The sequence below is a fragment of the Pelobates fuscus genome, chromosome 1 (assembly GCF_036172605.1).
Source record: "Pelobates fuscus isolate aPelFus1 chromosome 1, aPelFus1.pri, whole genome shotgun sequence".
Taxonomy (NCBI): Eukaryota; Metazoa; Chordata; class Amphibia; order Anura; family Pelobatidae; genus Pelobates; species Pelobates fuscus.
In genome coordinates, this window is record NC_086317.1 from 322437543 (window position 1) to 322453730 (window position 16188).

Below are 16188 nucleotides of genomic sequence, written 5' to 3' on the forward strand. Positions count from 1 at the left end.
CGCTCGCATCTACCCCATGGATTGAAGAATCCATATCTTTTTTTTTTTGCCCCCTCTTCCATCCATGTCTCTGTTCCCCTCCCTTTCATGTCTTTTCTTCCCCTTTCTTCCATGTCATGGATGTAATTTGTATTGTATGCAGTGTGTCTAGTGGATGTAGTGTTGGCTAAGTGCTGCGGGGGGAGACATTTAAATTAAATTGGGTTTAACCCCCCTCTCTGCCCCTTACCTGTAGGCTGGAACGGGAGGGACAGTGTGTAGGGGCAGTGTTTAGGAAGGTGATAGTGTGGGGATGACAGTGTGGATGGGCAGACTGACAGAGAACATGCCCTCACTGATACACACTCGCTGACAGACAGTTATTGTCTCACACACTGTTTAACACACACGTTCACTGACAAGCACTTTCTGAGACACACACATTCACTGACAGACACACACCTACTGCCACATGTTGCCAACTTCTATCCTTCCTGGTAGCACCTGAAATCCCTGCTGCTGTTTAACTTCAAGTAGCAGCTTCCTCAGACTCACAGGACTGCCACCATGTGCTGTGAGGGAAAGCAAGGCATACTGGCCACTAGGATCATTCCACAAATCTGTAGTGAAATGCTCTGACCAGCAGCCTTAGCAAGCTCCTCTTTCACAACTGCAAAGCTTGAATGAATGGGAGAGAGTGGACTATGTTCCTGCTAAATATGGAGTGTGAGGGAAGGTGGTATTTAGGAACCATTGTCTCCAGCAGCTGCTTGAAAGGCTCCTCTTCTATTCTTGAAACAGAAGCATCACCGACAGCAATAAGCTGGCCAAGTAGCATGATTTTATTGGCCTGCTTTTTGGACATGGCCCCGGAGTGAAACCTCACAAACTGTTCCTGAGTAGGCTTGTTGGTGTCTTTTAATGTGGTGTTTGTAATTTGGAGGTTTGAGTTTAATGATCATTTTTAAGCTGCAATTTCAAACTAGGTTTGCTAGAAGAGACTAAGGAAGAAGATTTTTCTCTGCAACTGTGCTAAACCGCTCATCTCAGTCTGTCTCTGCTTGGGGTATGTACAGAGTACACTTGCTGGCAAATACTGGCAAAAGTATTTAAAATGTAAATTAGTTTTGGAGAATATTACTATTTTTAATTAAAATATTGCTAGTAACCTCCCCTACCACCCATATTATGAGCAAAGCAAAACTAATAAGACTGAAAGAAAGAAAGAAACTCACCAATTGCTGTACTCAATAAAACTAAACACCAACCGTTCCCTGCTGATTGTCAAGAAAGAAAAATCACTGACACAGAGTTGGTCCACTGATTGTACAGCTCAAAATTTAATTAAGTTTCTCTGACTGCTTTTAAAATTATATACATAGAAAAAATATCTACAGTAATTGTCCAATTAACTCAACATCATGTTCAAATTGACATCATTATTGCCATTTATATAGCGCCAACATATTCCGTAGCACTTTACAATATTATAAGGGGGGATTTAGCTATAAATAGGACAATTGCAAGAAAACTTAAGGAACGATGATAGGTTGAAGAAGACCCTGCTTAAACGAGCCAACTGTCTATAGTAGGTGGGGTGTAAAACACAATAGGACAGGGAATGGGGGCGTGGTTTAGGTGCCGACCAAGATGGACGCGTGAGAGAAGAGCTCCGCTCCACCATCCCTCGTAACAGCTCTTAATAGCGCTTACCAAGGCTAAATGGGTCGCACGAAGCGACCAGACAACCCCCAGACTCCGAGGAAACAACTTCAAAGACCCCTGGACACTTTTCTGCACCCGCATCCTACCACGAGCGGGGAGCCGAGCAGCCCCAAGATGGCGTCGCCGCCTGCGGCGGACTCTGGCACCGCTCCCTTCGAGAGGATTGAAGAGAAACTGCAGACCCTAACAGCAGCAATGGTCACTAAAACCGACCTACAGACCCTTACCACATCCATCCAAGAGGCGGTAAGGGCAGAACTGGCGGGGCTCCGCGCAGAGGTAACCGCACACACAGGCCGCATCACCGCCGTGGAGGAGTCTGCTGCGGCCTTCACAGCGCGCCTCCAAACTACAGACACAGCCGTGGCACGCCAGGGAGGGATGCTCTTGTCCATGAGGAGGCACCTTGAGGATGTAGATAACAGGGGCAGGAGGTGTAATATCCGAGTCCGTGGCGTGCCGGAATCGGAGGGCACCGAGAATGTGGAGGGGGTGCTGACGGAGTTATTCCACTCTATACTCCAGACTCCCACCCCACACGTGATTGAATTTGAAAGAGCCCATAGAACACTACGACCGCGATCTGTGGAGGAAGGCCCGAGGGACATTCTCTGTTGCCTACATTCCTTCCCAACGAAAGATGCTATCATGCAAAAAGCACGGGACCGACCGGCATGGCCCTACCGGGGGGCACAGGTATCGTTATTTAATGACTTGTCCCCGTTAACCCTGGAAGCACGCCGCGCACTCCGCCCGGTCACTACTGCCCTCAGGGACCGCCGCATCACGTATAAATGGGGATTCCCATTCGCCCTCATGGCACGACACGGTAACCGCTGGATATCTCTTAGGGGGCCAGAAGACATACCGGGTTTCCTGGAAGAACTCGGCCTCCCCCTGCTGCCAGTACCGAATTGGATATTAGGCCCCCCAGGCCTGCCCCCAAGACCGCAAAGAGGGAGCAGACGCAGGGAAGCAAGATCCCCACCACCTGAGCTCACCAGGCGGCGCAGAAACCCAACCTCTCCTGAAGAATAAGAATCCTACCCGATGAAGGCTACCAAGGATCATCCTGGATATCCTCACTTTCCCCGGCCTGCTCTTCGCCCCACCTCAACGCCATTGCAGTTCCAGCTTGCCTTGGAGGTACCTCACTGTCCTACCATGGGAAGATTGTTGCCTGTGTTCCACACGCCCGATGATGGGGACAGAATACTCACAGCTGACACCCTCAGGTACATTGGGGTTATTTTTTCTGAATGGGGCCCCCTCCGGGACTATAGACTCCTGGCGCTATGTCTGATACGGTGCCGCTCCCCCTGCATTACCCTCCCCGCCCCCCTGATTCCGCTGCTACCGGGGCTCTGGAAATATATGTGGGGTGGGGGATATCGGGTTGGGGACTTTGGGGTTTTGGGGCCAGTCTCCGAGTTGCCTGCCGATACCAGTCTTTGGACATCAGTTCAGACGGCAACATAGCAGAACACGTGAACATGCAATCTCAATGTTAATTATATGGACTCTATATTGCCTGATATATGTTTACACACTGTTTCCCATTTGTATGCTACCTGACTCTATCACCGTTACATTGCTGTTAGGTACTGGGAACGGGGTCTTTAGAATTACACCCATGTCATACATGCCACACGCTGCAATGAACAGTAGATATTTGTAAATGAGCTTTGATAGTGCACGGCAAGACACATACACCTCAGACCTCTATGAGCCTCCCCGGTGATTGATGTCTAACCATAACTATGGGAAGTACCACGCACACACTGCCCACTTCATGACCTCAACGTGTCTGACAACCCATCGGCAATCTCACCATCGGGTGGGCAGGGGTGACAATGACAATGACCCTGATCTCGAGGTTCACACAAACCCGCACTCCTAAGGGGAGGGGATGGTCTTATTCCTGGGGAGAGAGGGCCGTATATACACCGCGAAGTTGACATGGCTCGGAGGGGAGCAGGGACACGGGGAAAGATGACACAGGAATTCAGTGGGTAACGCATAGCCTAAGGGGACCTGAACCAGGACACAGGGGTAGTCTTAATTTTATAACATTCTATGATTGATACTTAATATTTCATGTTTTCTATCTTGTATTTAGTATTTTACTTAAAGAGTTGATATGTCTGGCTGTGAAACAAAACTGTAATGTTGAAAGTTAATACGATATTGCATATAATGTCTGTACACGTTTGACACATGTGACCATTTACACACGACGCATAAGTAAGCCTAGCACTCAAAATAGATAAGAGGGAGGAGACGGGTAACCTCACATTCCCTACATTCCTAACACCTTTCGTTATCTCCTCTACCACTACATCTGGTGCGGACCCTGCATCACGCTACCCACACCTTCACTAGTGCTCAGGCTTCTCAGCCAGGCTGTAGGCTTTCCCGACCTCTGGGCGGGTCCCAGGTCTGGTGCTTATCGGCGCTGGTTGCAGCACTTGTTCCTTCCCCCCCCCCCCCTCCCGAGGGAAAGGACCTAGTTTACGTTAATTCTCCTAGACTCAGGACGCACCCAATCATTGAAGACGACCACTGTTAGTAGTTGGGATCTTTCCAACCCTACTCGTTACACTCATTGACTGACTCTCTTCCCAGCCGCCTCGAACTCCTGAGGAATCCCCCCCCCCCCCCTGGTACCTCACAGGCTAACTCATCTCTTTCCTGCCTCCCTCCCCTTCTTCCACTCCCTGGCGCAGACCTGTATTGTGGGCCCTAGACCTGACTGACGCTCGAACCGCATAGATCGCGATTTGGCCATGGCGTACCGTTGCACCCCCCTGAGGGTCCTCACACAAAACTGCAGAGGCTTAAATGCTCCGGAACGCAGGTCGCATTTACTTAGAGCGCTGAAGAAACAACAGATCTCGATTGCCATGCTACAGGAAACCCATTTCAGGGAAGGCTCAGCGCCCAGATTGCACAATAGGCATTACCCTGACGCTTACTTCTGCAACCACCCATCGGCCCACAGGGCAGGAGTAGCTATTGTTGTGGCGGCCGAGCTATCGTTCCGGGAACTAGAGCGAGAAACTGACCCGCAAGGGCGATACCTCTTTTTAAAGGGCGTTATGACCGACAAAGTTTACACTTTAGCGACGATATACGCCCCCAATAAGAAACAGGCCCCCTTTCTACGTAATGTCTTACACAAACTGGAAGATTTTACGGAAGGGATCCTTCTGGTAGGAGGCGATTTTAACGCTCCTTTGGATCCGACACTAGACTCCTCATCAGGGCATAGCTGCCTGTCACAACGCCACATTAAAAGCATCCGAGACTCTCTGAGCTCTATGAGGCTGGTCGACTGCTGGAGAACCCTAAATCCCACGTCTAAGGACTATACGTATTACTCAGCCTTACATGACCGATACTCCCGCATCGATTTCCTCTTTATTACACAGGAAGGCTTATCTAGGCTACGTAAAGCCAATATCGAACCGGCTGCATGGTCAGACCATAGTTCAGTTATAATGGAATTAGAGTCCCCTCTATTTCGGCCATCTAGGTGGACATGGCGACTTAACGAAACTCTCCTGTCAGACCCAGGGACCAGAACACAAATCACTCAAGAGCTGGAACAATTTTTCAGGGACAATGATACTCCCGGGATATCCCCCATCACCATCTGGGAAGCCCATAAAAGTGTCATCCGAGGAGTACTCATACGCACTGCCACGATCAAGCGACGAGAAGCGATGCAAGCAATGACCGACCTCTACCAATCTATAGCGCTCCTGGAACGCCAGCACAAAAGAACCCATCTTAACGCAGTATATGGCGAATTGATGGAAAAGAGAAGAAACCTTAGAGAACTCATCCTGAAAAAGCACCTCAGGACGCTACGGCGCTCGAAAGGCTTCTACTATGCTCACGCGAATAAAGGGGGCAAATACCTGGCAAGAATTCTCAAGGGTCCTTCGCCTCACAGACAGATGCACAAAATACGGCTCGCGACAGGAGAAGTGTCGCCCCTTCCACAAAAAATCGCGGAGGAATTCAGGGTATACTACCAAAACCTGTACAACCTGCCTTCACCGGCAGACAGAGGATCTCCGACACGACAGACTGCGCGGATCCAGGAATACCTACGCAGCACCATCGCGAACACAATTACCCGGGACGCGGCCTCGATACTGGACTCCCCGGTTAGCACTGAAGAACTCACGGCAGCTCTTAAATCTTCCAAAACCGGCAAGGCCCCGGGACCGGAGGGCTTTTCGGTCGGGTATTACAAAAAATTCTCCGATACCCTGCTTCCATGGCTGACCAAGGCCATTAATGAAGCTGGGGAAGGGGGAAACTTCGGACTGGAATCACTGGCAGCCACCATCACGGTACTATTAAAACCAGGGAAAGACCCGCTGGCCTGCGCTAGTTACCGCCCGATCTCACTGCTCAATGTGGACGCTAAACTATTTACCAAGGTCCTGGCCACTAGATTGAAACAACTCCTTCCAGATTTGATCCACGTTGACCAAACCGGTTTTATCCCGGGCAGGGAGGCTAGAGATAGCACTCTCCGACTCTTCTCCATTCAGCACCACGTCAGGCGATCGAAAACTCCCCTAATGCTGTTGTCGACGGACGCTGAAAAAGCGTTCGATCGCGTTAATTGGAACTTTATGATAGCGACTCTTCAACAGATGGGCTGCGGACAAAGGCTACTCACCTGGATAGCGGCGTTGTATAGCAGACCCCGGGCCACGATCAGAGTTAACGGAGCCACGACAACCGACTTCGCAATTAATAACGGCACCCGCCAGGGGTGCCCGTTATCGCCCCTGCTGTTCGCAATAACGCTAGAACCACTACTTCAGTCGATCCGCTTGAACCCCGACATCCAGGGATACGAATGGAAGGAGAAGTGTCATAAGGTAGCCGCGTATGCGGATGATCTGCTTTTCTTTATACGCAACCCCAGAACCACCCTACCTTGCCTCCTCTCTGAAATTGAAAAATACGGGAAACTATCTGGATTCAAGCTCAATCTTGCAAAATGCGAAGCCTTGAATCTCACGTTACCCTCTTCAGAATACGATTCACTGAAACCGCACTTCACGTTCCGATGGTGTCAGGACAAAATGAAGTACCTCGGCCTCTGGATACCCACTGACCCGTCGGACATATACAGGTTCAACTTTCAACCCATGTCACAAAAGATAGTCGCTGACCTGACCAAATGGTCATACCCGCACATCTCCTGGCATGGCCGTATTGCAGTTCTGAAAATGAACATACTCCCGAGACTCCTCTACCTAATTCAGACCATCCCAGTTGCTCTACCAACAACCTTCTTTTCTCCCCTGAAATCGGCAGTTATCCGTTATTTATGGCGAGGCGCAAGATCCAGGCTGCGGTATGACATACTTACCCGACCCAGACAGCGAGGAGGCCTAGCACTGCCGGACTTCAAGAAGTACTACCAAGCCACAGTACTACAACGTATCCTGGACTGGCACGCGAAAGCACCATGGAAACAATGGGTGGAGCTGGACAGAGGCCTTATAGGCCCTACGATCGAGGCTAAGATCTGGGGAGGCGATGGGCATACTGTCTCACAACACCGAGAGGAAGGGACAGTCCTACAGACGATCCAGGGATGGAGGACCATGAGAGGCCAAACTCACATCTCTCCCATTCCTAGCCCGATGACCCCTTTGACACATAACAAATCGGTGGGAGGAGGGCTCCCACCCGGCGCATGGCCTATCACAACCACTGGGACATATATCCCAATATACAGAGTATTGGGGGCTGGGAAGCTTCGCACTCTAGACTCGCTGCTGGACGGTGAACCTCAGACCCCCATCGTCGTCTTGAGGTACATACAACTGACACACTACTACAATACCATGCCCCACAAGGATCGCTTACACCGGAATCTATCTTGGTTCGAGAATCTTTGCTACGAGGGCGACCCCCTGGACCATGCAATCTCGGTACTTTACCAGAACCTTATTACGGCCGACATACCCACCACCGGTACATTCCAACGACAATGGGAAGAACAACTGGGAATGACCTTCTCAGCCCCTCAATGGGATAAGGCACTTATCTGGCAACAGAAGAGCTCTATGAGCTCGCATTATCAAGAGGTAAATTATAAGTTGATCTCATTGTGGTACAGAACACCGACAAGACTGCACCAGATCTTCCCATCCATCTCTCCTACCTGTTGGCGCTGCAATACGGACAGGGGCACTATGGCCCACATTTGGTGGTCGTGCAGAGACATCACCTCATATTGGATAATGATAAGAGATGAGATAACATCTATCCTGGGGGACATAGCAGACTGGAATGCAGGACTAGCGTTACTCCATATCTCGACGCAACCAATCCCGGTATATAAGAAATCGATACTCCGGCACCTCCTGAATGCAGCTAAAGCTTCCATACCGGTCCACTGGAAAACAACCAAGACACCCTCTAAGGAGGAATGGATACAACAAGTCAAGGATATACAGGCAGCTGAGGCGGCATATGCCTCCCTGACGGACCGTGGAACTAAACACGCAGAGATGTGGTTCCCGTGGTTCCAATATATATCGCGATACCGGCGAGACAATAGTACTGCCGGGGCAGCGGAGGGAACGTCTGCGGGGATGGGTCCCACGTAATGGACCGCGACCAACCCTAACCCCCCCCCCCCCCTCTATCCCGCCTTCTCGCCTTGCCCACCTTCCAATCGCTACTTAGTATAACATGCCAGTGAGGTGCCAGTATAGGGGAATTCGGGAGCAGAGAGGACGGTGGTGGAACACCTGCACAACATTGCACATTACCAGTTCCTAACTCATAGCACACGAGGCATTGTGCCACTACTACCTACCCCCAACGCCTAATCACTAAAGTCTCAAGATACAAACTGACCGCTACACTACATACAGTAACTTACAGAACTACCGTGACCGACCATGGTCCCTGCACCTCCCTCCCACCCCCCCCTCCCCTTTCCCACCCCCTCCCCCCCCCCGTTCTCCCTAATAACCCAAGCACAGGCAATATTGCTTATAATCTCGAACTACCTGCACCATAGCAAAAATGACATAGCCTTCTCCACCACGACCTTAATATTACTCACCACGCAATTACGCAGTAGATGGGAAGGAGATGATCACCTACTTAACACGCACTATACCCCATTAATTCGCACATGACCTCAGACTAGGGGGGCTAGGATACAGTGGAACGATACATCGACGAACTTATACCTCAAAATGCGACTGATCACATCCACGACCCATGTACCACTACTCTCGAGCACTGACAGACCCAAGACAGAAACGCTTTTGGAGAGGACACAACCATGAAGACCGACTCTGGTTACTGACTTTAGACGGAAGGGATACACCTGCTTCCTACCGACGGGCTAGGGGTAATGACATTCACTGCTCCGCCGTGGGGTGGTTTTGTTGAGATCTGCGAGACCTAGGATAAGGCCAATTTCACGAACCCAATTGCTATAGCTCGGCTCTAGTGGGTAATGGCGGGTAAAATGTCATGGATATCTGATCTATCCTAATTGTTAAATATAGAACACCAAGTGGATCCTCCTATGCTATGTCCTACACTTGAACGATGGAATTATTCTTAATTGCACTAGCAGGTATAATCAGACTACGATTTAATGCTGACCATGTGCCACACCCTTACCTTTAAACTTCCGATTATGCTATTCATTGTGATATAATCACCCACAAACTTTTCTTACATGCATGAAAAATAAACAATGAAGAGAACACAAAAAAAAAAAAACAACCACGCATGTGGATTGTTAAGTTGTAACAGTGGTTATTCGCAAACTCATTGTTCAGATGTACCGTTGATTTGCTCAGGTTAAACTTAAGTATATTGATGTTGTTGATACAGCATAAGTTGTGTTACACTGATGTCTTTACCTCAATAAAGATTTACAAAAAAAAAATAGGACAGGGAATAGGAATCAAAATAGGTGGGAGTGAAGCAGAGCTGGTGAAGAGTAAAGTGCGGCCCTTTAGGAGAGAGCAAGAGACCGGTACAGGTGATACATGAAAAATTTGAATATTGTGCAAAAGTTCATTTGTTTCAGTAATGCAACGTAAAAGGGGAAACTAATATACGAGATAGACGCATTACATGCACAGCAAGATAGTTCAAGCCGTAATTTGTCATAAGTGCGATGATTATGGCTTACAGCTCATGAAAACCCCAAATCCACAATTTCAGTAAATTTGAATATTACATGCAATCAATAATACAAGGAGTGTACATAGAACAATATCGGACCTCTGGAAAGTATAAGCATGCATATGGACTCAGTACTTGGTTTGGGCCCCTTTTGCAGCAATTACTGCCTCAATGCGGTGTTATGGAAGACCAGGATGCTTCAATAGCGGCCTTCAGCTCTTCTGCATTGTTCAATCTCATGTCTCTCATCTTTCTCTTGGCAATGCCCCATAGATTCTCTATAGGGTTCAGGTCAGGCGAGTTTGCTGGCCAATCACGCACCGTAATCCCACGGTCATTGAACCAGGCTTTGGTGCTTTTGGCAGTGTGGGCAGGTGGGCAAGTCTTGCTGGAAAATGAAGTCAGCATCCCCATAAAGCTAGTCTGCGGAAGGAAGCATGAAGTGCTCCAAAATCTCCTGGTAGACGGCTGCGTTGACCCTGGACTTAATGAGGCACAGTGGACCTACACCAGCAGATGACATGGCTACCCAAATCAACACAGACTGTGGAAACTTCACACTGGACTTCAAGCATCTTGCAGTGTCTCTCCATTCTTCCTCCAGAGTCTGGGTCCTTGGTTTCCAAATGAGATGCAAAAGTTGCTCTCATCAGAAAAGAGGACTTTGGACCACTGTAAGACACTTCTGACATTGTTTGTTGTTCAGGAGCGGCTTGACAAGAGGAATAAGACCGCTGAAGCCCATGTCCAGGATCCGTCTGTGTGGTGGCTCTTGATGCACTGACTCCAGCCTCAGTCCACTCCTTGTGAATGGCCTTTTCCTGACAATCCTCTCCAGGCTGCAGTCATCCCTGCTGCTTGTGCACTTTTCCCTTCCACATAACTTTCTATTAATGTGCTTTGATACAGCACTTTGGGAACATCCAACTTCCTTTGCAATTACCTTTTGAGGCTTTCCCTCCTTATGGAGGGTGTCAATTATGGTTTTCTGCACAACTGTCAGGTCAGCATAATTGTGATTACTACTCAACCAGACTGAGAGACCATTTAAAGGCTCAGACCCTTTGTAGGTGTTATGGCTTACTTAGCTGATTAGAGTGGGACACTGAGCCTAGAATATTGCACCTTTTCACAATATTCTAATTTACTAAGATTGTGGATTTGGGGTTTTCTTGAGCTGTAAGCCATAATCAATCGCACTTATGACAAATCACGGCTTGAACTATCTTGCTTTGCATGTAATAAGTCTCTCATATTAGTTTCCCCTCTTATGTTGCATTACTGAAATAAATTAACTTTTGCACCATATTCTAATTTTTCGAGTATCACCTGTATGTGAGGTAGAGGTTACTCTGTGAGGCCATGAGCTTTCCTAAAAAGATGGGTTTTAAGGCACTTCTTAGAAGATTGAAGACTAGGGGAAAGAGTCTGATGGCGGTAGGCAAGCTGTTCCATAGAAAGGGAGCCGCCCACGAGAACTCCTGCAAGCATGAGTTGGCTGTACAGGTGCGAGTAGTGGACAGGAGCAGGTCATGAACAGAGAGACAGAAGGGGAATACCCATGGATCTGTGAAGAGATAAGAGGGGCTAGAATTGGTCAGTGCTTTATAGGTATGGGTTAGCATTTTGAATTGACTCCTACAGGAAGCCAATGTAAGAACTGACAGAAGGGTGAGGTGTGACAGAACAGACTAGAGAGGAAAATCAGTCTGGCGGCAGGAGAGCATGATCAACGGTGTCAAAAGTAGCAGAGAGAGGACAAGAAGTAATAGTATGGAGTAGTGTGGCCTTTGGATTTAGCTGCGATTAGGTCATTAGTAACTTGACAAGAGCAGTCTCAGAGTGGAGGGGACAGAAGCCACATTGAAGAGGGTCAAGGAGAGAGTTGGAGTTGAGGAAGTGAGACATACGGGTCAAGACAAGTCTTTCTAGAAGCTTTGAGGAAAAAGGGAGCAGCGATGTGGGATGATAGAGGGGGTGGATGCGTAGAGGGAGGTTTTGTTTTTTTCAGGGTAGGTACTACAGTAGCATGTGTAAGGTCAGCAGGGACAAGGCAAGAAGAGAGCGCAGTTAAATTGGATTATTACTAGTACTAATTTAGATAAACTTAATTTGGAATGCAGTCACACCATCGTTCTGCTTGCCTACCCCAGACATTAGTATACAAACACTGTTTGAAACTGTATGTGCACGTGTCAGTGTGTTTATCTGTGTGAATCTGGATCTAGAGGTGTCAGTGTTTGCATCTGCATGTGTCAAACACTGACACACATGCAGATACAAACACTACATACATATAGAAACAATGACACAGACGTACAGATACAAACAGTACATACAGATATAGACACACAAAACACATGTAAAAATGTTAGCTGCCTTTCAGTAATCTATCGTTTTAATACAGGAGGGTGGCTTCTGCTTCAGATCCTGTAAGGTAAAGTTCCATGGAGTCTAGGGGCTGCGCTACAGTACAGGGTATTAGGATATTTTGGCTTAGGGACATATTTAGCCCAACTAATTCTTATTCTAACTCTTTATGTAGCTTTTGGAAGGATTACACCAAACGTTGAGAATCTCCTAATGAGTGTTCAGTTTTAAACATAACCCTAAAGTTTGTTTTTTTTTTGTTACAGAAAATCTTCACTGAGCCTGGAAGTTTATCAAGCGTTACAATTACCAAACTTAGAGAAAAACACAAGTCAAAATTACTTACTCAGGAATAATAGCAAGCAGCTTATGAACACTCATTTATGAAAGATACATTCCTTTGATAATTGCACTGATTAACCCTATAAATGACTGATGAAGAAACAATGGATTTCTATGGGTAAAGGGTTAAAGAAGCCACTGACTTTTGGAGACCAACCTACCTGTCCTGAGGTGCTTCGAATACTTTTGTACTGTACTTTTCAACTGTTTTGATGACTGACAAATTTAACACTACTTTACAACCAAAACCTATGGACAAGTTTTTTTCCCAGTAAACAGCAATAAAATATTTATTTCCAAAGTGTGTTCTTTCTTTCAGTTAATGTGGCTATGCAACTGCACAGAGTGTAAAAGTGCTCCTAGAAGTCACATTCACACCTCACAAATACAGAGCTTGAAAAGTCAATCCAACAATAACACTCTTGAAATAATTAAATTTTATTTACATAAGCATTTTCATTTTAGGGATTAATATGACCAATGCCAGTCTACTTTATGCACTATAGGCTTCCAATCTGCATAGTTAATTACAGAGTTACAATTATTATAGAGCATTGCATTACCCATCAGCAACTACAATCTTCCATCTAATAACAAAAGAGGGAAATGGAGAAATGGTAAACACACAACTGCCATTCTCAAGATGGCCAATATCAACAGGATTTAGAAATACAAGATCTCAGATACTACACATGACAGACCACTATACATAAAGAATCAATTAATGTGCCTTGGCATTATAGATTACATAGTTACATAGCTGAAAAGAGACTTGCGTCCATCAAGTTCAGCCTTCCTCACATGTTTTTTGCTGTTGATCCAAAAGAAGGCAAAAAAAAAAAACCAGTTTGAAGCACTTCCAATTTTGCAACAAGCTAGGAAAAAAATTCCTTCTTGACCCCAGAATGGCAGTCAGATTTATCCTTGGATCAAGCAGTTATTACCCTACATTGAAAGATATCCTTAATATTCTGTTTTTGCAAGTATGCATCTAGTAGCTGTTTGAACATCTGTATGGACTGATAAAACCACTTCAGGCAGAGAATTCCACATCCTGATTGTTCTTACAGTAAAAAAAACCTTTCCTTTGCCTTAGACAAAATCTTCTTTCTAGTCTAAACGCATGACCTTGTGTCCTATGTAAAGTCAGTTTGTGAATAGATTTCCACACAATGGTTTGTATTGGCCTCGAATATATTTGTATAATGTTATCATATCCCCTCTCAGGCAACGTTTTTCTAAACTAAATAGGTTTAAATTTGTTAACCTTTCTTCATAGCTGATATGTTCCATTCCTTTTATTAATTTTGTAGCCCGCCTCTGCACTTTTTCTAGTGCCATAATATCCTTCTTTAGAACAGGTGCCCAAAATTGCACAGCATATTCAATGTGTGGTCTTACCAGTGATTCATTCTTCGTCCCGAGAATGAATGCCCTTTTTCATGCATGACAATACCCTACTGGCCTTGGCCACTGCTGATTGACATTGCACATTGTTGCATAGTTTGTTGTCTATAACAATTCCCAAGTCCTTTTCGTGTGTTGTTATCCCTAATTCGCTTCCATTAAGGATATACGTTGCTTGTGTATTCTTTACGCCGAAGTGCATAACTTTGCATTTTTCAACATTAAATTTCATCTGCCATTTGAGTGCCCAGTCCATCTAAATCCCTCTGCAGCAAAGTAATATCTTGCTCACATTGTATTACCGTATATACTCGAGTATAAGCCGACCCGAATATAAACCGAGGCCCCTAATTTTACCCCCAAAAACTGGGAAAACTTATTGACTCGAGTATAAGACTAGGGTGGGAAATGCAGCAGCTACTGGTAAATTTCTAAATAAAATTAGATCCTAAAAAAATTATATTAATTGAATTTTTATTTGCAGTGTGTGTGTATGAGTGCAGAGTGTGTGTATGAGTGCAGTGTGTGTATATGAATGCAGTGTGTGTGTGTGAATGCAGTGTGTGTGTGTGAATGCAGTGTGTGTGTGTGAATGCAGTGTGTGTGTGTGAATGCAGTGTGTATGAGTGCAGTGTGTGTGTGTGTGAATGCAGTGTGTATATGAGTGTGTGTATGAATGCAGTGTGTGTGTGTGAGTGCAGTGTGTGTGTGTGTGAATGCAGTGTGTGTGTGTGAATGCAGTGTGTGTGTGTGAATGCAGTGTGTATATGAATGCAGTGTGTGTGTGAATGCAGTGTGTATATGAGTGCAGTGTATGTATGAGTGCAGTGTGTATATGAATGCAGTGTGAGTGCAGTGTGTGTGTGAATGCAGTGTGTATATGAATGCAGTGTGAGTGCAGTGTGTGTTTGTGAATGCAGTGTGTATATGAGTGCAGTGTGTGTGTGTGAATGCAGTGTGTATATGAGTGCAGTGTGTGTGTGTGTGAATGCAGTGTGTATATGAGTGCAGTGTGTGTGTGTGAGTGCAGTGTGTGTGTGTGTGATGCAGAGCCTTGGTGGGGGGTGGGCTTTTTAATATATTTTTTATTATTATTATTTTAATTTTTTTGGTTATATTATTATTTTTTTATTACTCTTTTTATTATTATTGTATTATTATTATTTTAATTTTTTTGTTATATTATTTTTTATTACTCTTTTTATTATTATTGTATTATTATTATTTTCATGTTTTTTGTTATATTATTTTTTATTACTCTTTTTATTATTATTGTATTATTATTATTATTTTTTTTTGTTATATTATTAATTTATTTATTTTTATTACTATTATACATTTTTTTGTCCCCCCTCCCTGCTTGCTAGCGTTCCAGGGAGGGGGGCTCCTTCCCTGGTGGTCCAGTGGGATTGGTAGTTCAGTGGGGGGGAGGAGGGGGGCTGTGAGAGATGTTACTTACCTCTCCTGCAGCTCCTGTCAGCTCTCTCCTCCTCCACGCCGTCCGGTCAGCTCTTCTGTCAGCTCACACTGTAAGTCTCGCGAGAGCCGCGGCTCTCGCGAGATTTACACTGGGAGCTGACCGAGGTGCTGAACGGACGGCGCGGAGGAGGAGAGAGCTGACAGGAGCTGCAGGAGAGGTAAGTAACATCTCTCACAGCCCCTGTCTGTATTATGGCAATGTAAATTGCCATAATACAGACTATTGACTCGAGTATAAGCCGAGTTGGGGTTTTTCAGCACAAAAAATGTGCTGAAAAACTCGGCTTATACTCGAGTATATACGGTATTTTACAAAGTTTTGTGTCATCTGCAAACACTGAAACATGACTTTCAATGCTGTTATATATGCTGATGAGAAGGTTTATCTGCCACCTTAATCAGGTCATTCAGTAACCGTACACAGATTATTGGAGAAGATTTAGTAAAGCAAACAGTCATGTAACACTTCACTTGCATAAGCAACACATGAGGACAAAGTATTGTGTTTAGAAAAATACTTGTACTGGCTCAACACAATATTTGGCAGACGTCTTTAGATAAGGATTTATTTCCTAGACCGAGTTAAGTACTGGCAAGTGTAAAAAGAAAGAAAGGGAAAAAAAAAAAAAGTCAGCAGGCGAGTGGCAGGATGGTGTGATGTGTATCAAAATAACCAAATGACCAATA

General features: G+C 45.8%; 1 protein-coding gene across 2 annotated transcripts in view; it reads left to right on the plus strand.

The window, feature by feature from the left end:
• GRTP1 (growth hormone regulated TBC protein 1) overlaps window positions 1-12875 on the plus strand; it is a 106961-nt gene extending 94086 nt beyond the window's left edge. For both annotated transcript variants that reach the window (XM_063459607.1, XM_063459616.1), the window contains exon 9: window positions 12540-12875. In XM_063459607.1, the coding sequence (XP_063315677.1) occupies window positions 12540-12629 (90 nt within the window). In that variant the 3' untranslated portion in view covers window positions 12630-12875. The remainder of the gene's footprint in view (window positions 1-12539) is intronic.
• The last annotated feature ends 3313 nt before the right edge of the window (window positions 12876-16188 follow it).